The following is a 24,193-nucleotide window of genomic DNA, read 5'->3' on the forward strand; positions in this document are numbered from 1 at the left end:
CATTTGCAGGTCGTAACTGCCTTAGAAAGAATCCGATATCTGGAGATGGTAAACGTGTTACACACTTTAGTGTTTCATCACCTCACACACACATATATCCCAAACCACTATACTGTCATCAAAATGTCTTAGCAGTGGTACTGCCGTACATTAGGGGACAGTTTGCAGAATCCGTCCTCCCATTCTATCAACCATAACATATAACGTCATAATCCACCAAAGTTCCTAGTAAGGGTTCTCTACTTTAAGTCTTAATTTGTCACTTTAGAACTAGGTACAATATGTATGTACTGTAAGCTACATTATACCCGCCTACACCATCAAGTTGCCTACCTACATCATCAGGTGACACCCACTTAAACCAACATGTTACCCACCTACACCAACATGTAACCCCCTAAACCAACATGTTACCCATCTACACCAACATGTTACCCATCTACACCAACATGTTACCCACACACACCAACATGTTACCCACACACACCAACATGTTACCCACACACACCAACATGTTACCCACAAACACCAACATGTTACCCACACACACCAACATGTTACCCACACACACCAACATGTTACCCACTTACACCAATATGTTACCCACACACACTAATATGTTACCCATACACATCAACATGTTACCAACACACACCAACATGTTACCCACACACACCAACATGTTACCCACACACACCAACATGTTACCCACACACCAACATGTTACCCACCTACACCAACATGTTACCCACATAAACCAACATGTTACCCCCTACACAAACATGTTACCCACATAAACCAACATGTTACCCCCTACACAAACATGTTACCTATCTACACCAATATGTTACCCACACACTAACATGTTACCCATCTACACCAACATGTTACCCATACTCACCAACATGTTACCCACTTACACCAATATGTTACCCACACACACTAATATGTTACCCATACACATCAACATGTTACCAACACACATCAACATGTTACCAACACACACCAACATGTTACCCACACACACCAACATGTTACCCACACACACCAACATGTTACCCACACACCAACATGTTACCCACCTACACCAACATGTTACCCACATAAACCAACATGTTACCCCCTACACAAACATGTTACCCACAAAAACCAACATGTTACCCCCTACACAAACATGTTACCTATCTACACCAATATGTTACCCACACACTAACATGTTACCCATCTACACCAACATGTTACCCACACACACCACAACATGTTACCCCACACACCAACATGTTACCCACTTACACCAACATGTTACCCACATAAACCAACATGCTACCAGCTGAACAAACATGTTACCCTTTTACACCAACATGTTACCCCCTACACAAACATGTTACCCACCTAAACCAACATGTTACCCACCTAAACCAACATGTTACCCATCTACACCAACATGGTACCCACTTAAACCATATGTTACCCACACAGCAACATGTTACCCATCTACACAAACATGTTACCCATCTACACCAACATGTTACCCATAATCACCAACATGTTACCCCCTACACAAACATGTTACCCACCTAAACCTACATGTTACCCACCTAAACCAACATGTTACCCATCTACACCAACATGTTACCCACTTACACCAATATGTTACCCACACACAGCAACCACACACATGTTACCCATCTACACCAACATGTTACCCATAATCACCAACATGTTACCCACACACAAACCAACATGTTACCCACACGCACCAACATGTTATCCACTTACACCAATATGTAACCCCCTAAACCAACATGTTACCCACATAACCAACATGTTACCCACATAAACCAACACGTTACCTCCTACACAAACATGTTACCCACATAAACCAACATGTTACCCCCTACACAAACATGTTACCCATCTACACCAATATGTTACCCACACACTAACATGTTACCTATCTACACCAACATGTTACCCATACTCACCAACATGTTACCCACACACACCAACATGTTACCCACACACCAACATGTTACCCACCTACACCAACATATTACCAACATAAACCAAAATGTTACCCCTTACACAAACATGTTACCCACTTACACCAACATGTTACCCATTTACACCAACATGTTACCCACATAAACCTACATGTTACCCATCTACACCAACATGTTACCCACCTACACCAACATATTACCCACATAAACCAAAATGTTACCCCCCTACACAAACATGTTACCCACATAAACCAACATGTTACCCCCTACACAAACATGTTACCCACCTACACCAACATGTTACCCCCTACACCAACATGTTACCCACTTACACCAACATGTTACCCACCAACATCAACATGTTACCCACATAAACCAACATGTTACCCCCTACACAAACATGTAACCCACATAAACCAACATGTTACTACACAAACATGTTACCCACCTACACCAACATGTTACCCCCTACACAAACATGTTACCCACCTAAACCTACATGTTACCCACCTAAACCTACATGTTACCCACCTTAACCAACATGTTACCCATCTACACCAACATGTTACCCACTTACACCAATATGTTACCCACACAGCAACATGTTACCCATCTTCACCAACATGTTACCCATAATCACCAACATGTTACCCACACACACCAACATTCGGTCTCTTCCAAGGAGAAATTCACTCCCCGATTTTGTACTCATTATTTGTAAATGATTGTGAAATGCACTTTATTAATGAATGCTGTCCATCAATTGAACTTAATTTAATAAGTATTTTTCTTTTAATGTATGCAGATGATACAGTGCTTTTTGCAGAAACACCAGAGAAATTACAGCAAATATTAGATGCTCTGAAGTCTTACAATGATAAACATAGCCTTAATTTGAATATTGATAAGACAAAAATAGTTGTGTTTAGGAATGGGGGCATTATTAGAAACAATGAAAAGTGGTTTTATAACGGAAGCGAATTACAAATTGTTGACCGATTCAATTATCTTGGAATGCTTTTCAATTATAATGGGAAATTTTATGTAACTCAAAAACATGTTGCTGAACAAGGCAATAACGCTTATTATGCAATCAATAATAAGTTCAAAAATCATCAATTTAATGTAAGTACACAATGTTCTGTATTTGACACATATGTAAATAGTATATTGAGTTATAGTGCGGAAGTTTGGGGTTTTCATAAAGCCTTAGATATAGAAAAGGTTCATTTAAATTTTTGTAAAAAAATACTAGGGGTAAAAAAGAGCACTTGTAATAATTTAGTATATTGTGAACTCGGAAGATTGCCATTGTCAACATTAAGAAAATTACGTATAATTAAATACTGGCTTAAAATTCGTAACTCAAATAACTGTGTATTAAGAGCTTGCTACGAAGACAGAATACGCTCTGATGACAGTTGGATTTTAAATATACGAGGGGAATTAAATAAATTAGGATTAACATATCTCTGGAATAATACGACAGTAGATGATAAAGTTATTTATAAAATTATTGAGAATAGATTTTACGATGTTTATAGACAAGAACTAATTTCAAATGTACAAACGATATCAAAGGGGTTTCTTTATAGACATATTGTAGATAAATTCACTCTTCAATTTTACTTAACAAAATCAATTAATAATTCACATATGAAGAATATTGCACGTATAAGACTTAGTTCACATAATTTAAATATTGAACAAGGGAGGTATAGGAATCGTCAGAGAATTCAAAGATTGTGTGAGGTATGTAATGCTAATGACATTGAAGATGAATTTCACTTTATACTTATATGTAATTGTTACTCTGAATTAAGAAAAAAATATATTAAATCATATTATTATAAACGTCCTAGTGTGTTTAAGTTGGTACTCTTATTATCAACCCAGAATATAGGGGAATTAAACAGGTTAGGAAAATATATAGATTTGGCTTTAAAGCTGTTTTTTTATACATTTTGAAATGTGCATTATAAATCATTGATCTTATGTTTTATGAAATAGTATATATACATAACCAATCATACAATGTACATGTTTTGCCATGCAAAATGTAGTTATATGTTTGTCCAGCACTGTCTGCATTGTTATATTGTATATGTTTATGTCAACTCTCCGATGTTGTAAAAAAACAAGGAAATAAAAGAATCTGAACATGTTACCCACATAAACCAACATGTTACCCACCTAAACCAACATGTTGCCAAAAAACACCAACATGTTATCCACACAGCAACATGTTACCCATATACACCAACATTTTACCCACCAAGATCAACATGTTACCCACATACACCAACATTTTACCCACCAACATCAACATGTTACCCACATACACCAACATTTTACCCACTTACACCAACATGTTACCCCCTACACAAACATGTTACCCACCTAAACATACATGTTACCCACCTAAACCAACATGTTACCCACATACACCAACATGTTATCCACACACCAACATGTTACCCATCTACACCAGCATTTTACCCACCAATATCAACATGTTACCCACATAAACCAACATGTTACCCACAAACACCGACATGTTACCCACAAACACCAACATTTTACCCACCTACATCAACATGTTACCCCCAAACACCAACATGTCACCCACAAACACCAACATTTAACCCACCTACACCAACATGTTACCCACCTATATCAACATGTTACCCACAAACACCAACATTTTACCCACCAATATCAACATGTTACCCACCTACATCAACATGTTACCCACAAACACCAACATGTTACCCACCAATATCAACATGTTACCCACTTACACCAACATTTTACCCACCAATATCAACATGTTACCCACCTACACCAACATGTTACCCACATAAACCAACATGTTACCCCCTACACAAACATGTTACCCACATAAACCAACATGTTACCCCCTACACAAACATGTTACCTTTCTACACCAATATGTTACCCACACACTAACATGTTACCCATCTACACCAACATGTTACCCATACTCACCAACATGTTACCCACACACACCAACATGTTACCCACACACCAACATGTTACCCACCTACACCAACAAGTTACCCGCATAAACCAACATGTTACCCATCTACACAAACATGTTACCCACTTACACCAACATGTTACCCACTTACACCAACATGTTACCCACATAAACCAACATGTTACCAGCTGAACAAACATGTTACCCACTTACACCAACATGTTACCCTTACACAAACATGTTACCCACCTAAACCAACATGTTACCCACCTAAACCAACATGTTACCCACCTAAACCAACATGTTACCCATCTACACCAACATGGTACCCACTTAAACCATATGTTACCCACACAGCAACATGTTACCCATCTACACCAACATGTTACCCATAATCACCAACATGTTACCCACACACAAACCAACATGTTACCCACACGCACCAACATGTAATCCACTTACACCAATATGTAACCCCCTACACAAACATGTTACCCACATAAACCAACATGTTACCCCCTACACAAACATGTTACCCATCTACACCAAAATGTTACCCACACACTAACATGTTACCCATCTACACCAACATGTTACCCATCTTCACCAACATGTTACCCACCTACACCAACATATTACCCACATAAACCAACATGTTACCCCCTACACAAACATGTTATCCACCTACACCAACATGTTACCCACTTACACCAACATGTTACCCACATAAACCAACATGTTACCCATCTACACCAACATGTTACCCACATAAACCAACATGTTACCCCCTACACAAACATGTTACCCACATAAACCAACATGTTACCCCCTACACAAACATATTACCCACCTAAACCTACATGTTACCCACCTTAACCAACATGTTACCCATCTACACCAACATGTTACCCACTTACACCAATATGTTACCCACACAGCAACATGTTACCCATCTTCACCAACATGTTACCCATAATCACCAACATGTTACCCACACACACCAACATGTTACCCACATAAACCAACATGTTACCCACCTAAACCAACATGTTGCCAAAAAACACCAACATGTTATCCACACAGCAACATGTTACCCATATACACCAACATTTTACCCACCAATATCAACATGTTACCCACATAAACCAACATGTTACCCACAAACACCAACATGTTACCCATCTACACAAACATTTTACCCACCTACATCAACATGTTACCACCAAACACCAACATGTTACCCCCAAACACCAACATTTTACCCACAAACACCAACATGTTACCCACTACACCAACATGTTACCCACATAAACCAACATGTTACCCCTACACAAACATGTTACCCACATAAACCAACATGTTACCCCCTACACAACATGTTACCTCTACACCAACATGTTACCCTACACAAACATGTTACCATCACACCAACATGTTACCCATACCACCAACATGTTACCCACACACACCAACATGTTACCCCACACCAACATGTTACCCTACAAACCAACATGTTACCCCATAAACCAACATGTTACCCATCTACACCAACATGTTACCCACTTACACCAAATGTTACCCACTTACACCAACATGTTACCCACATAAACAACATGTTACCACTAACAAACATGTTACACACTAACCAACATGTTACCCTTAACACCAACATGTTACCCCACACAACATGTTACCCACCTAAACAACATGTTACCCACACTAACCAACATGTACCCATCTACACCAACATGTAACCCACTTAAACCAATATGTTACCCACACAGCAACATGTTACCCATCTACACCAACATGTTACCCCATACACAACATGTTACCCACACACAAACCAACATGTTACCCACACACCAACAAACATGTTACCCACTTACACCAAATGTTACCCCCTACACAAACATGTTACCCACATAAACCAACATGTTACCCCCTACACAAACATGTTACCCATCTACACCAAAATGTTACCCACACACTAACATGTTACCCATCTACACCAACATGTTACCCATCTTCACCAACATGTTACCCACCTACACCAACATATTACCCACATAAACCAACATGTTACCCCCTACACAAACATGTTACCCACCTACACCAACATGTTACCCACTTACACCAACATGTTACCCACATAAACCAACATGTTACCCATCTACACCAACATGTTACCCACCATACATCAACATGTTACCCACCTACACAAACATGTTACCCACATACACCAACATGTTACCCCCTACACAAACATGTTACCCACCTAAACCTACATGTTACCCACCTAAACCAACATGTTACCCATCTACACCAACATGTTACCCACTTACACCAATATGTTACCCACACAGCAACATGTTACCCATCTTCACCAACATCTTACCCATAATCACCAACATGTTACCCACACACACCAACATGTTACCCACATAAACCAACATGTTACCCACCTAAACCAACATGTTGCCAAAAAACACCAACATGTTATCCACACAGCAACATGTTACCCATATACACCAACATTTTACCCACCAATATCAACATGTTACCCACATAAACCAACATGTTACCCACAAACACCAACATGTTACCCATCTACACCAACATTTTACCCACCTACATCAACATGTTACCCCCAAACACCAACATGTCACCCACAAACACCAACATTTTACCCACCTACATCAACATGTTACCCACAAACACCAACATGTTACCCACCTATATCAACATGTTACCCACAAACACCAACATTTTACCCACCTATATCAACATGTTACCCACATACACCAACATTTTACCCACCAATATCAACATGTTACCCACAAACACCAACATGTTACCCATCTACACCAACATTTTACCCACCTACATCAACATGTTACCCCCAAACACCAACATGTCACCCACAAACACCAACATTTTACCCACCTACATCAACATGTTACCCACAAACACCAACATGTTACCCACCTATATCAACATGTTACCCACAAACACCAACATGTTACCCACCTATATCAACATGTTACCCACAAACACCAACATTTTACCCACCTATATCAACATGTTACCCACATACACCAACATTTTACCCACCAACATCAACATGTTTCCCACCTATACGTTTATGACATCTGTGCATTGTGGTCGCCTAACTTCATTTTTGTAAAAATAAGTCGCCATACTTCAGTTTTTTCACTTTTAGTACCAACAACAATCCCCACGTGTATATGTTGTCCACCTGTTCAACTAAGGAACCCCCTGTGGCATGACCGCCTTAATCGTGGATGAAGTCGGTAGTGATTAGAGTAAAGAGAGACGGGCACCAACCGACCAGCTATCGATCACCATCCTATTGTAGCCGCCTCAATGAACACAATTGATATGATTACAGAGATAGCTAATGATTTGTAAACGTTTAATTTGATAAGCGTGGAAGGCAATAACTATAAGAAAGCTCAGTAGCTAAATTAATTAACAGAATTGACATGATTAGCTATTACATAATCTTAGGAGGGGAACAGTGACACAACAGAACAGAGGGTTGGGAGGGTGAAAGTGGTAAGGGGATAACATGAAGCGGGGAGGGCAATGGTGGGAAGAGGGGATGACGTGGGAGAGTTTGAAAGTGTTAAAGGGGGATTGACGTGGGGGAGGGAAATGGTGGGAAGGGGGAATGGCGAGGAAATAACTATTTTGGGAGGCTGTGGTATTATCAAAGTATATTCGCATTTTGTCTCCGTGTAACAGTGGAACTTTTACTTTTTGAAATGTTACCTTACTGAAGCATAATACCGGCGACACAGAAAAAGCACACCCCACCCGGTCACAATATACTATTCACTTAAATATACTATGGTGTATTCTAGGCAGGGGACAAAGGAGGAAAAAGATGTGGTGGATATTAATGGTGAGAAGGACAGAACATAAGGAGAACTAACAAACTATAAAGAACTGTTGATAGAGACATAACGATCAGGATTAATTGGAATAAATATATTAGAAAATGTTATTGAAGACGCGTTCATAACAAATGGGCTTTACAATCGATGCTCTGCTAATCCTTGAGAATATTGAAGATTTAACGTTTTCAAAGAGAACAACGACGAAAGTGAAAATGAAGGTATTTTGAAGTAACCAATAAAAATAGCATGGTTGGTGCGTACGATGAGGCTAGGGCTCCAAGTGACGCGATGGTAAAAGGTAAGCAGGGAACGAATTATGTATATGAAAGAAGGTTGACATTTGTCTCGAATAATGTTATGAACAGGAACCATTTATTGAGCTTGTGTTGATAATGTATCTTACTCCTCCTGGTCGATAACTACCATATATGGAGTTTGGAGAGATAGCTCACAGACAAGCGAAGGTGAGCGGAAATGTCAGAGGCAACATACAACTACCACATAGTTACATTACAGCTTGAATAAAGATTTTAACATCTAGCTAGGCTTTGGGCAGTTTGCTTTGTACAAAAATAATTGAGCATCTTGTCGCTTTAAGTATCATTCTTGTAGAATGGCAATGGTTTGGTCAAATTAATCATTATTTGTCGTTATAATTAGCCGGCAACACCACGGTACGATCTCTAGAACTTGTGGATTATACACTAACGCCACATTAATCGTGGTTTTAAGCTAGCACAAAATTCATATCTCTGTATTATTAAACAGCTATAGCGCGCCATGGGCTATTGGAAATAATCGCGATAGCTCTTAAGAAGCCAATTAAGATTCTGTGTTAGTTTTAAGTAACACGCAAAAGTTTTTCTTTTTTAAAGTGAAATTATAATGATACAAAGCAATACAAATTATGTATTTAATTTATCACACAACTGGCACGTCCAGCCATGTTATACGGACATATCATAAGTATCTTGAGACACATGTAATAACACTATTAACGTATAACTGGCCCGTCCAGCCATGTCATAAGTATCTTAAGACACACGTGTAATAACACTATTATGACGTCACAAGTACTTTTGACGTCCTAATCTATATATTGAATCGCATGATTGTCTTAGTAGATGGAAACGTCACATCGGCCTAAAGGCTCGTGGCTTATCAAATTATTGAACTTGTTTGATAAATTCCATATCACATAGTCACTTCTGTAAGATCCTCTATATATGACATTGTATAAAAAAATGGGACCCCTTACATTCCCTTCTTATTTATTCAATTTTGACTTACAAAAATAGATAAACATTCATATCGAAGACATTAAAATGCTCGTCGAGTAGTGAGTCGCCTCTAATTCCATACTAAACATATAATTATTCACAGGGTTTTGCCTCAAATTAACAATATGTATATCAATATTTGATAGCTACCTTAGAAAAACTAACGAATTCCACACAATTGTAACACAGCACATCACAACTGATGACATGCTTACGTAATGCAGGGCTATCAACTTACACTCGCGACTTCCTCGCACATCCCATTTCGTTCAGACAGCTATTAAATTAGATTATTATCACATACGGATGGTACGTTGGGGACATTCATAAACGTCGGTACGCTCCTAAATTGCCAGTATCTGGATTCAGATTCGGGATATTGCGCTTGGTGATGCTTCCCAAGCCAAGCCGTCCTCCCTAGGTACCCGATGTGGGCGTGAAGACTAGGAAAGAAGCCTAGCGACCAAGCCTGGATACGGAGCCTACCGACCAAACCTGGAGAAGAGTCTATCTAATTAGTCTTTCATCCAGATACCATTGTAATGTTAATGTCAACCTTTATTTTTCTTCCTTTCTATGCCAGTGACCACGACGTCCATCAACGTCACCTGGAGTCCCCTGTTAGGGGTTAACATCCGGTCTGTGTACAAGTGTCCCCAACCTAACCCTAACCATTCTTATTTCCAATTACCCAAACATTACTCGGCCTTATCGATGGTATTCATCACGGAGTTTATGTGAACCAATATAGACATTAATCTCACGGAACATGCACGATGCTCCATGGATTCCCGAACCACTGATAGTATGAATATAGTCATGTTTTCGCACATATGGTCTGAAGCGTCATATTGAGTGCTAGAAAGTTGTCCATTTATTAAGTCAGGTGTTTTCAGTAACAGACCAGAGAGTACAAACGCCTCTTTCTCAGGTAATTAGCCAGCCGCTTATGTATAATTAATGGACTGTTAATTAACAATACCCGTATCTTCATATGACGTTTATGGCACGGGCAATATAACAATATAGTTTATTGTCCTTGACCGATTTTAAACCATATTGACTATTCTGTGACTGTTCACAGTTAAGAATTACTCTACGTTTATGCTTTTCAAGATGTTGTTCAGCGACAAAACGTCAAAAGAAAATGAAATATTTAGGGCAGGTATTCGGAATGTAGTATAATTCGTAATGAGATTTGGTAATTCCAGACGGAGATATTTTTAGTGAGCATTTTCATAATTTACTTGGTTTTTGGTGATTGTTCTCGGTATATTCTCCATTATTTGGACGATAATTGCGCTGAAATTAACTAAAAACAAATTTGATGTAAAATACAATTGCCCCAAGATTGTATCGTACATGTTCAAGACTTGATCAATTTTCTTCTGTGGCACAAAAATAGATAAATTTTGGTGTAGTAAATTTCAAGGACAAGTTATTGTTATGTTTTCTTATTCAAAATATTTAACATATCTTAAGCCTAAATTTTGAAAGCGCGATTCTTAAACTCTGGAGTATATCTTACTTGTGTAAATCAGCACAAAAGTTGAACGCCGTAAATATGATATAAGTCTTTAAAATGTCAGTGTGGATGTTGTTTATGACTCAAAATTTGATCTGTATTCAATTTTTAATTTTTCATTATTTCTGTATTATACACTCAATAAATAATGATAATAATGATGACGATGATGATAACGGTCTATCAGAAACATATAATTTAACCATGTACGCATTTATAGATGAACTGTGGAATGGTTATAACATCGGATGACTATTTATTATGTAACAAACAGACAATAGAATGCTATCGATACAAATGTCACCTTACCTCGTGTATCGTCTACACGTTGTTCTATAAACGTTTAAAATTTGGGATTAACAACCAACAGGCCCAAAGGGCCTTAACGGTCATCTGACTACCTTGGCAATAGTAAAATTAATTATATATGGTGTCACTTTGTCAGGACCAAGTCAGGATCATTTTTAATTTCCTTAACATATAGGAAATAAGTTAGATATAGTGTCATGGTAGCCATCTTGGATTTTGGATCGACCCGAAAAATAACAACACTTTGTCAGGACCATGTCAGGATCATTTATGCAAATTTCAGCCAAATCGCTCCGGTAGAACTTGAGAAGAATTTCAAAATGTGTTTTCAAGATGGCGGCTTATGCGGCCATCTTGGACTTCGGATCGACCCGAAAAATAACAACACTTTGTCGAGACCATGTCAGGATCATTTCATGCAAGTTTCAGCCAAATTGCACCGGTAGAACTTGAGAAGAAGTTCAAAATGTGTTTTCAAGATGGCGGCTGTGGCGGCCATCTTGGATTTCGGATCGACCCGAAAAATAACAACACTTTGCCGGGACCATGTCAGGATAATTTCATATAAGTTTCAGCCAAATCGCACTGGTAGAACTTGAGAAGAATTTCAAACTGTGAAAAGTTAACGCACGGCGCACGGCGGACGACGACGGACAAAACATGACGACTAAAGGTCATCCTGACCCTTCGGGTCAGATGACCTAAAAAGAGGCACATGGGACATGCATTACTAAGCAGTTGCTATTTTATAATCGTCTGCTGATTAACCAGACCCTACCAGAGATTGACATCGACACTTTCAAGATATTGCTAAATTATTACGAATGCTATGATGGTTTTAAATACAGTCTATGATACTAAGACAAATGGAAAGATGTTTTTCTGACTGACAATAAAACGATTAAGGACACATGAAGTTAGATTTCGAATGAAATTGGCATATTTATTTCGTTCATAAATCAGCCTTGGAAATAAATTCTAATTTCACTGGACGACTGTTCAACTGGAAATTGGATAAAATGGGAAAATAAAAGATGGACGAAATAGATCTAAAACATCACGAGAGTATCGATTCAAACGGCGAGACAAATTATGAATAAGTCAAGCAAGATATCATAACAATAGTGATACAAATAATGCTATGTTAGATAATATGAAAACAGCTTGTCAAATGATGGACAGGACACACTAAACGTCACAAACACAGGGAGACTATGGCAGGAGAAAGGTGTCTCTGTCATAGCTTGGAAATAACAAAGAAAACAAAATGAGGACATTCGAGATTGAGAATGCTAGATATTAACGAAGTATTCAACATAAACACCATAAAAGGTGAGTTCGACAAATGCGTTTGAAGAGAACAAAAGACGATGGCGCCAAATAAAAAAGAACGAAAAGCTCGTGGTACAAACCAAATTTCCACACCATGATAATGAGGTGATACCACAGAATATCATACATTATAGGGTCTACCGAGAAATTGTATCCGTAGATTATTGACCATCATTTTACAACCGTAACCATGGGCAGACAACCGAATCTGGATAGAAGACCAGAATGTCAAAGGTTTGGAAGGAATAGATTAAGTCTAAAGGGCAAACACTTGGCTGCGGAAGATTAGATACCATGGTATGGCAGGTCAGTAGGCAAGGACAAACGCCATGATGGCAGAATTGTCGCCTTCAGCCTGTGTTTGTAATGATGTCTAGTTCCACTGTTCCTCCAGAGACAATCAAACTGCCGTCACCAGCTAGGAGGCTCGCTCACGCAGGTTCACCAGGTAGGCACGGCTTTACAGGACTAAAGTGTGAAACCTAGCAAAGCCCATCAGACAGTGGTTTGCATGTAGGCCTGCCTTGCCATGTCAGGATGTCATGGCGGGAGGCCGATCTATGTTGTCGTTATAATAACAGGAGAGGTCTAGCCCAATATCAATTTGTCACGGCGTTTGTGGATGTGGTCAGAAGACTTCCTAAGGAGCGTACCAGGAGATGATGGTCCACAGCAGTGGCCATGCCTGACGGTCTACGTGTTGTGTCCAGCAACACCTCATCAACATGTTCGTGTTGATAGAGGCATCCCAGACATGGTGGGTCTACTCTACAACTCTGTAACGAATTCAAACCATTCTGTATCAGTCGGTCTCTCTTCAAAATGGTTCATTAAATTATTCACCAATGACACAAGCGCGACACACTTTGTAAGTAAACATGTGTAGTGTTTTATATTGTAAGTATTGTTCAAGGCGCTTATGAATTAGGTAAATGTGTGATCACCGACAATTGAAAGCAGAGTGCCATGCCATTGTGTCAATTATCATCAAAACTGATAGGTGTAAACCTGTCTTTGTGTGAAATGCCATTAACACTACGGTCCTCTCATGATGTCCATAGATAATCATTAATGTGTTTGGAATATAGGTTAAATATTCTTAAAATCAGACATTTTCGAGCAGATCTTATAGGTTGTAAAGTTCGTCTGCATCACTTATGTGTATCAGTAAAAAATCCAATTAACAGTCGGGGTCATCTAAGGATGGCCTCACATGCATGCGGTGTGTTGCATGTATGAAGTGAGTGTTTTGGGAGACTGTGGTATATTCATGTTGTGTCTTCTTGTATAGTGGAACTCTTGCCCTTTTTATAGTGCTATATCACCGAAGCATGCCGTCGAAAACACCAAACAACGCACCCCACCCGTTCACATTATACTGACAAAGGCTGAACCAGTACTACCTTTATGCTGAGCGCTAAGTAGGAGCAGAAACTACTAATTTCATAGACTTTGGTGTGTCTCGGCCAGGGGACAGAACCCAGAGCCCAACCTATAGGGTCGAGGGGCGAGCGGTCATCCGAAGGTCAAAAGTGAGGTGGTGTCAAAGGAAACGCTGGAAAGAAAGAAAAGATAAAATCCTAAATTTAGTCGCCTTTTTACGGTCATGCAATTTCATTAAATAAGTAGAACGTCACACCGTTTGCATTTTCAAAAGCCATTCAAATTGATGCGACCGTGATTTCACAATTTCAATATGATGACAAATGCGCGGGTTATAACGCCGGAAAGATGTTTCATATAAACTATCGACATTGTCAAGGGCGCTTAGTCCCAAGAGAGATATGTTTTCAGAAATTAACATAGTCGATTGATGTTATTGATATTTAGTCTTGACCCCTGCAATGCCAAGGAATGAAACAGAAGGAGGGGAAATAAACATGTTACTAGTTAGCTTTAACATATGCAGGCAACCATTTCTTTCTGTAGAGCATAATTGAGAAGGTATGCATTACATGAATGCTTTAGTGTTTTTTTTAACTAGAATATCCAAAGACTACAAATCTGTTATGGTTATTACTGGTTACAGCTACAACAAAGCGAAAGGATTAAGAATATGTTTGAAACATTTTTTATTCTAGGTTAGGGGACGCTTTGGTAATCGAGTGTCTGAGGCGCCGCGACATTGTATGTTATAAAACTATTACCGCCCAAAATCCGCGTGAGACAGTGGGGTTATCTTTCCACATACATGTACTCCTTACCTTGATACGTCTTTAAATGAGCCTAGCTGTTAACGGAACACAGTCCGACTATTTTAGAAAACCTATCATGACTCGAATAAGCATGAAAACAGCGGAAATCATCCTCCTCTGTCGCTCACGAGTGCTCACTACGACGCTTACATACACTGTAATTTGTAGGTCCAATCAGGCTGATAACTTGACTTCCAATCTGATACGCGTCCAGGTTCAATTGACCGACAGTAATATAATTGCTAATACACACTTCCCCGCTCCTTAAGCATCACGCTTCACGTTTCACAGGACCACCGGCAAGTAGCATCGAGACCCAAACATGATAACGGAAGAGTATTTGATTAAAAATCAATAAATCAAATTGTGCGCTGTCTCCAAATAGAAATTATCTAATATCAGAATAGCCTCAACAATATTCCTCAGTGTTAATCGCTGATATTAGAAACGCTGCGTATTCGCCCGGAGTAACAGTCAGTTAACTAAATTACCAAAGTGTTCGTGATCTTTTGTGATTTGTCGTCACAGCGTACTTTGTAAACCGTCGCTGACTTCCGACCATCGCTATCATACGCAATACCACAACCGGTTCTGATTACAGATTAGAGTGGCCGATAAGCAGACAGGAAGTGGGTAAGGGCACCGGAAGTCGGGAATCCGTCTACAATACACACAATGGTTACCATGTCTCCTTAGCGGGGAAAGCGATAGAAAAACTGAACGGTCTTAAGTTATTGAATATTGTGTAAATAGATATAGGAGACTTGGTGCTAAGACTAGAATTAAGAGCTGTTGATCCCAATTTAAGGTATTAGATATGAAAATGACCATTTTGTATACAAATAAAGGAGAAGATGGATCCAATAAAAACTGCTATTGACCCAGATATTTTCACCTGTGTCGAGGACACATTGGTAATTAATTTCAAGAAAAGAAAATATAATCAACACTCATTCTAAGTCTGATATTCGTGTTTGATAATGAACCAAATACTGAGTTTGTAAAGACATATACATGGGATACATTGAGACATATGGGTTGTCTAGCAACATTACCATGATTGAAGGTTTATTGTGTTCTATTAATTACTGAGGTCACCCAAGGACTGGCTACCGATGTGATCGCGTTGTTTGCTTTGTGAAAGTCGAAACACTTCTTCCTAACTTTGTAATGTTATCTAAATGCAGCATATTGCCACAGACACAGCTTAGTATAGAGAACTATAGAACATGTCTCAGTGTATATGTGTCCCTGGTAATCCCTCATAATACATTTGTCTCTGCACAGAACTTATCCTTATAACTGTAATTTGTAATTTTCATTGTCACTTACTGCAGTCGGCATATTAACATTCTATATAGTAATTGTTTTAAATAGTTTATTTCCATATGGCATTAAAAAGGATGAGAATAGGTAATGATAAATGGCGAAAATAGCGAGTTATTTTGGCGTTGTGTCTGTAATTCGGTGTTGCTCTTCACTCACGAATATCCCACTTAGATTAAACCAGCAATGCCATAACAGTATTGACTCGAAAAAGTTTCCATAATTTGTGCCATGATTACAAAATTATAGCATTTGTGTTACTGATACTAGTACTTATTTAAACAGTACTTTGTCACCATCTAAATTGCCCTCACAAAGACAGTCCTTCACATCTCAATTACCATTCGTTCATGGCTTGTTAAAATAAATCTGAGAGCTGAAACAAATTGTAGGAGGGTCTGATGGTCATTGATTCCATAGGGAAACACATGACAAATTAGCATGATAAGTGAAGGAACAATTATAACATCGTCAGTGTAAAATGTAATGAGCTACGGCAATAGAAATGATCAATCAAAGGGACATTAAAGAAGTGGATATCACAAACATGAATCAGCATAGCAATCATTACTGTAAATGGGGGTAATTGGAATAAGTCGTTCCTTCTAAGACGAATATTATACGCAGACGTATATAGCAGCACAAGCAGTGGTACATCAACAGATATAGCAGCACAAGCAGAGGTACATCAACAGATTCAGCAGCACAAGCAGAGGTACATCAACAGATATAGCAGCACAAGCAGAGGTACATCAACAGATATAGCAGCACAAGCAGAGGTACATCAACAGATATAGCAGCACAAGCAGAGGTACATCAACAGATATAGCAGCACAAGCAGAGGTACATCAACAGATATAGCAGCACAAGCAGAGGTACATCAACAGATATAGCAGCACAAGCAGAGGTACATCAACAGATATAGCAGCACAAGCAGAGGTACATCAACAGATATAGCAGCACAAGCAGAGGTACATCAACAGATATAGCAGCACAAGCAGAGGTACATCAACAGATATAGCAGCACAAGCAGAGGTACATCAACAGATATAGCAGCACAAGCAGAGGTACATCAACAGATATAGCAGCACAAGCAGAGGTACATCAACAGATATAGCAGCACAAGCAGAGGTACATCAACAGATATAGCAGCACAAGCAGTGGTACATCAACAGATATAGCAGCACAAGCAGAGGTACATCAACAGATATAGCAGCACAAGCAGAGGTACATCAACAGATATAGCAGCACAAGCAGAGGTACATCAACAGATATAGCAGCACAAGCAGAGGTACATCAACAGATATAGCAGCACAAGCAGAGGTACATCAACAGATATAGCAGCACAAGCAGAGGTACATCAACAGATATAGCAGCACAAGCAGAGGTACATCAACAGATTCAGCAGCACAAGCAGAGGTACATCAACAGATATAGCAGCACAAGCAGAGGTACATCAACAGATATAGCAGCACAAGCAGAGGTACATCAACAGATATAGCAGCACAAGCAGAGGTACATCAACAGATATAGCAGCACAAGCAGAGGTACATCAACAGATATAGCAGCACAAGCAGAGGTACATCAACAGATATAGCAGCACAAGCAGAGGTACATCAACAGATATAGCAGCACAAGCAGAGGTACATCAACAGATATAGCAGCACAAGCAGAGGTACATCAACAGATATAGCAGCACAAGCAGAGGTACATCAACAGATATAGCAGCACAAGCAGAGGTACATCAACAGATATAGCAGCACAAGCAGAGGTACATCAACAGATATAGCAGCACAAGCAGAGGTACATCAACAGATATAGCAGCACAAGCAGAGGTACATCAACAGATATAGCAGACAGCAGGTACATCAACAGATATAGCAGCACAAGCAGAGGTACATCAACAGATATAGCAGCACAAGCAGAGGTACATCAACAGATATAGCAGCACAAGCAGAGGTACATACATCACAGATATAGAAGCACAAGCAGAGGTACATCAACAGATATAGCAGCACAAGCAGAGGTACATCAACAGATATAGCAGCACAAGCAGAGGTACATCAACAGATATAGCAGCACAAGCAGAGGTACATCAACAGATATAGCAGCACAAGCAGAGGTACATCAACAGATATAGCAGCACAAGCAGAGGTACATCAACAGATATAGCAGCACAAGCAGAGGTACATCAACAGATATAGCAGCACAAGCAGAGGTACATCAACAGATATAGCAGCACAAGCAGAGGTACATCAACAGATATAGAACAGCAGCAGAGCAGCACAAGCAGAGGTACATCAACAGATATAGCAGCACAAGCAGAGGTACATCAACAGATATAGCAGCACAAGCAGAGGTACATCAACAGAGATATAGCAGCACAAGCAGAGGTACATCAACAGATATAGCAGCACAAGCAGAGGTACATCAACAGATATAGCAGCACAAGCAGAGGTACATCAACAGATATAGCAGCACAAGCAGAGGTACATCAACAGATATAGCAGCACAAGCAGAGGTACATCAACAGATATAGCAGCACAAGCAGAGGTACATCAACAGATATAGCAGCACAAGCAGAGGTACATCAACAGATATAGCAGCACAAGCAGAGGTACATCAACAGATATAGCAGCACAAGCAGAGGTACATCAACAGATATAGCAGCACAAGCAGAGGTACATCAACAGATATAGCAGCACAAGCAGAGGTACATCAACAGATATAGCAGCACAAGCAGAGGTACATCAACAGATATAGCAGCACAAGCAGAGGTACATCAACAGATATAGCAGCACAAGCAGAGCACAGATATAGCAGCACAAGCAGAGGTACATCAACAGATATAGCAGCACAAGCAGAGGTACATCAACAGATATAGCAGCACAAAGCAGAGGTACATCAACAGATATAGCAGCACAAGCAGAGGTACATCAACAGATATAGCAGCACAAGCAGAGGTACATCAACAGATATAGCAGCACAAGCAGGTACATCAACGTAAGACACAACAACAAGATATAGCAGCACAAGCAGAGGTACATCAACAGATATAGCAGCACAAGCAGAGGTACATCAACAGATATAGCAGCACAAGCAGAGGTACATCACACAGATATACAGCAGCACAAGCAGAGGTACATCAACAGATATAGCAGCACAAGCAGGGTACATCATCAACAGATATAGCAGCACAAGCAGAGTACATCAACAGATATAGCAGCACAGCAGAGGTACATCAACAGATATAGCAGCACAAGCAGAGGAATCAACAGATATAGCAGCATAAGGAGAGGTACATCAACAGATATAGCAGCACAAGCAGAGGTACATCAACAGATATAGCAGCACAAGCAGAGGTACATCAACAGATGTAGCAGCACAAGCAGAGGTACATCAACAGATATAGCAGCACAAGCAGAGGTACATCAACAGATATAGCAGCACAAGCAGAGGTACATCAACAGATATAGCAGCACAAGCAGAGGTACATCAACAGATATAGCAGCACAAGCAGAGGTACATCAACAGATATAGCAGCACAAGCAGAGGTACATCAACAGATATAGCAGCACAAGCAGAGGTACATCAACAGATATAGCAGCACAAGCAGAGGTACATCAACAGATATAGCAGCACAAGCAGAGGTACATCAACAGATGTAGCAGCACAAGCAGAGGTACATCAACAGATATAGCAGCACAAGCAGAGGTACATCAACAGATCTATAAACCATCAGTTACCAGAGAGACGACATCATAACATCATTAAAAATAATTTTATAAAATTAATTGTACCATGAGAGAGCTACCAAAGTAGACATCAAGATTCAAAACTTTAACAATCATTGTCAATAATCCCTTAAATACAAAAACAAAATCAAACAGATCATCAAAACCAAAAGTTAACAAAGGATCAACGATTTATTACTACAGCCAACATTAAAAAAATCATAACCAGAATTAGAACCTTTAACCGGAGTAAAAAATAATACTAGCACGCACAAATAGTGTGCTAAATAAGAAACGACAATTACAGAGATGAGCAACACAGCAAACATTTATCACTTTATACTTTCTAGTGCAGAATGGAACATCAGAGGCGAATATTGTGGCGGATTTCAGATGCCATTGAAAACATCAAACGTAAGAATTATACATGATTAGATTCGACATTACGGAATTCCCCATATAAACCAGAAATGTAGTATTACGCATTAGCGAGGCAGTACAAAACCTGTTTTGTGGATTTAAGCGGCAACACCTGGTATTCATCAGCACATATATATCACCATTGTCAATAAGGCATGAGGGTCAGAGTTTTACTACAAATAAGCAAACATGTGTTAGCCTGCCGGGCCTAACAATACGGCCAGTTGGCCTACCGCGGGACATGTGTGAACTGTTTTACACCATAACTGCCATTGGATGGCAGGTGGTATTTATATATAGGGATATAGATCCCGTCAATACAAGTGTTCATCAAGATGCTTGCCGAACTTTTCTCTAAAGGAACATAGCACTAGATACAGGCGTACTTATAACAGACAGGTGGACGCATGTATGTTTTACATTACCAGTATAATCGGACTGAGCATTCAATTGAAACGCTATCATATGTATGTTTCATGTTTTATTTTTGGCTTCGTGCAATGTATTATGTAAAATGGTGTTGGAAGCGTGGTGAGTAATCAAATTCATATCTCACAGACTGTTGTTTATTATGTTAGCCTACTTGTTTGTAGCATAATGCGGAAACATGCCGTATCTGTTCAACGGTTATTGTTAGCATTGTAAACCACACATACCGTCACGCCCAGCGTCGCCCGACAGGCACTGCGTCAAGTCTGGTGTCATCTGACACATGTAGCGTCACGCCCAGCGTCGCCCGACAGGCACTGCGTCAAGTCTGGAGTCATTTGACACATGTAGCGTCACGCCCAGCGTCGCCCGACAGGCACTGCGTTAAGTCTGGAGTCATCTGACACATGTAGCGTCACGCCCAGCGTCGCCCGACAGGCACTGCGTCAAGTCTGGAGTCATTTGACACATGTAGCGTCCAACAACACACATAGTGGCAAATCTTACTTTAACTAATATGTGAGTCATACAAGACATTTTGCGTCTTTATTTTCATCATACTAAATATTTGGTGTCGTGACATCATACAAAATAATTGGTGTCAAGAATGACGTCATACAAGATATTTGGTGTCGTGATATCTGTCGTATTAAGCCCCTATATGCTTTGTTCAACATTTCCAGAACAGATTTTCAAGTTTGTCTCAAAGGGTATTTGTCTGTGTAATTTGCTAGTACCCTTATTTAAAATGATAAATGTAAAAATTGTTTTATGAATTACATTGGGAATTTTTGGAAACACAGAACCCTTTATACGAAGTATAAACGAAGGGTATTTTGTCAAATGACGTTTGTTAATATATGTTTCGGGCATTGCTTTCGAAAAGGGAAATTAATAGGCATACGGTAGGTAACTGACCACCATAGCCGTTCAAATGGTCTCCATCCAAGATCGCGTGATTGACAACCGATGGCGTGTCGAAAGTATCCCTGAGGTATCCGCGTGACTGACCACAGACTCCGTGCCTTTGGTATCGTTTACTGTATAGTTGGATGACCACCAACATGGCACGTGCTTGCGTGTACGTGATTGACCATAACAACTTTTCCTGGTGTATGTCTAAGCAAACGTGGATATGTCTAGGTTCTCTGTCCGAGAAGTGATTGTCCAAGGAGTTTTCCAAGCGACGGATGACGGAACAGGGCTCTCCGGCCAACCATAGTTCCCGAGAACAGACTTCAATCGAAAGGGATGAGGGTTGGAGCGCTAGGTTCTAGTTGTAATTGGATTTATCATCGTTTATATGACGGGTCCGTCTCTGGTCATATCCCCGACTTGAACGCTGTCTGTGCACGGGCCAAGACAGGAAATGAAACGTCAGCTTTGATAACAAAGCAATAGTTTATGAATAAGGAGAGGGTTTCCCTTACATATAAGTATACAATTTACATATATGTACTTAGAATTGTACACACCACGATAGTCATGTGATCTACCGGTCATGCTTACGTACAACCCCCGAAGTCATTCTATCCAACAGAATGACATTTAAGATCATATCTGTATTTGGGTTTCTGTATCTAGTTACAAATTGTTCATGATATAATACCACAACTAGCCTGGACATCCCCTAAAGTAGCTTTCTACATACAAAGTTCACTGGCACCATGGAGACATGGCAATAGAAGAGCAATGTTACTCTGTGACTCCGTCTTAAATATAGGGACCACGGTTGGTCTTGCCTGGTGGATACAATTTCTAAAATTATTGTCATTTCAGCTGGCCACATTGATTTATTTAATATATAGAATATAAATCACATTAATAAGATCCAAATCAAACCGGGATAAGAAGAATTACAAATTACAAACATATTTCATTGTTATCGTGCATGTGTCAGAAATAATAATAAACTCTCTTTTCCGATGATAATAAACATATTTAAGCGTAGTTTTAAAAATTAATTTTCAAGGACTCCGTATAAAATGCATTAGGATCATACTAATGTTAATACAAATGCGAATTGTCCGATATCGTAACGCTATTACGTATGACGTCAAATTCTTGTTTTTTCTGAAAGGTTTGAAATCTTTCTCACTGCACTATACAAATCAAATGAAAAATTCTATCAAGCGAAATCATTAAATTGTTCTTCTCCCATTGCATTCCATTAATCACACTGGAAACACCTAGAAATTCCGTTTTTGTGATTATATATGACCAAGTTACATGTTTTCCAGGCAATTTTCTAGTATGCGCTTTGCATCATGGAACATGGCCATCTAAAGACCAACGGTCTACACAGTGGAGAAACTATATACTAGTGTATATTACCATAATTAACTCAAAGCTTCAGATACGTTATGCGAAAGTGCTACCCAGGATTGTACTCTTATCACACCATGATACCTTTGTTTCATACCCCAATGTGACGCACATAAATATAGTACTTACGTAATGCGACCAGACGTTCAGAGTGAGCACTTGGTCCCGTTCGTTAAGGTCCATGATTTGTATAAGTTGTAATCCGAATTTCACGTTCACAGAATCAGTATAATTCAGCACAGGCCTGCTGTACTGCGACCGTACAGAGTTGATCCGGAGCAGGTATTTGATGAGTCGGTCCTCCTCGGAAAACAGCTCCGGGAAGTGATGGCGATGTTGGTGTGTTCCTGTAATGAGCATAAAATAGGTCAAGGTCGTCATCAGAACAATG

The 24,193-nt window shown here is 39.5% G+C and overlaps 1 protein-coding gene across 7 annotated transcripts in view; it reads right to left on the reverse strand.

The window, feature by feature from the left end:
• Positions 1-24,193, reverse strand: part of LOC138322727 (neuronal acetylcholine receptor subunit alpha-10-like) — a 134,017-nt gene that overhangs the window by 40,176 nt on the left and 69,648 nt on the right. For all 7 annotated transcript variants that reach the window (XM_069266789.1, XM_069266793.1, XM_069266792.1 and 4 more), the window contains one exon: positions 23,932-24,149. In XM_069266789.1, the coding sequence (XP_069122890.1) occupies positions 23,932-24,149 (218 nt within the window). The remainder of the gene's footprint in view (positions 1-23,931; positions 24,150-24,193) is intronic.

This window comes from Argopecten irradians, chromosome 5 (genome assembly GCF_041381155.1).
Source record: "Argopecten irradians isolate NY chromosome 5, Ai_NY, whole genome shotgun sequence".
Lineage (NCBI taxonomy): Eukaryota > Metazoa > Mollusca > Bivalvia > Pectinida > Pectinidae > Argopecten > Argopecten irradians.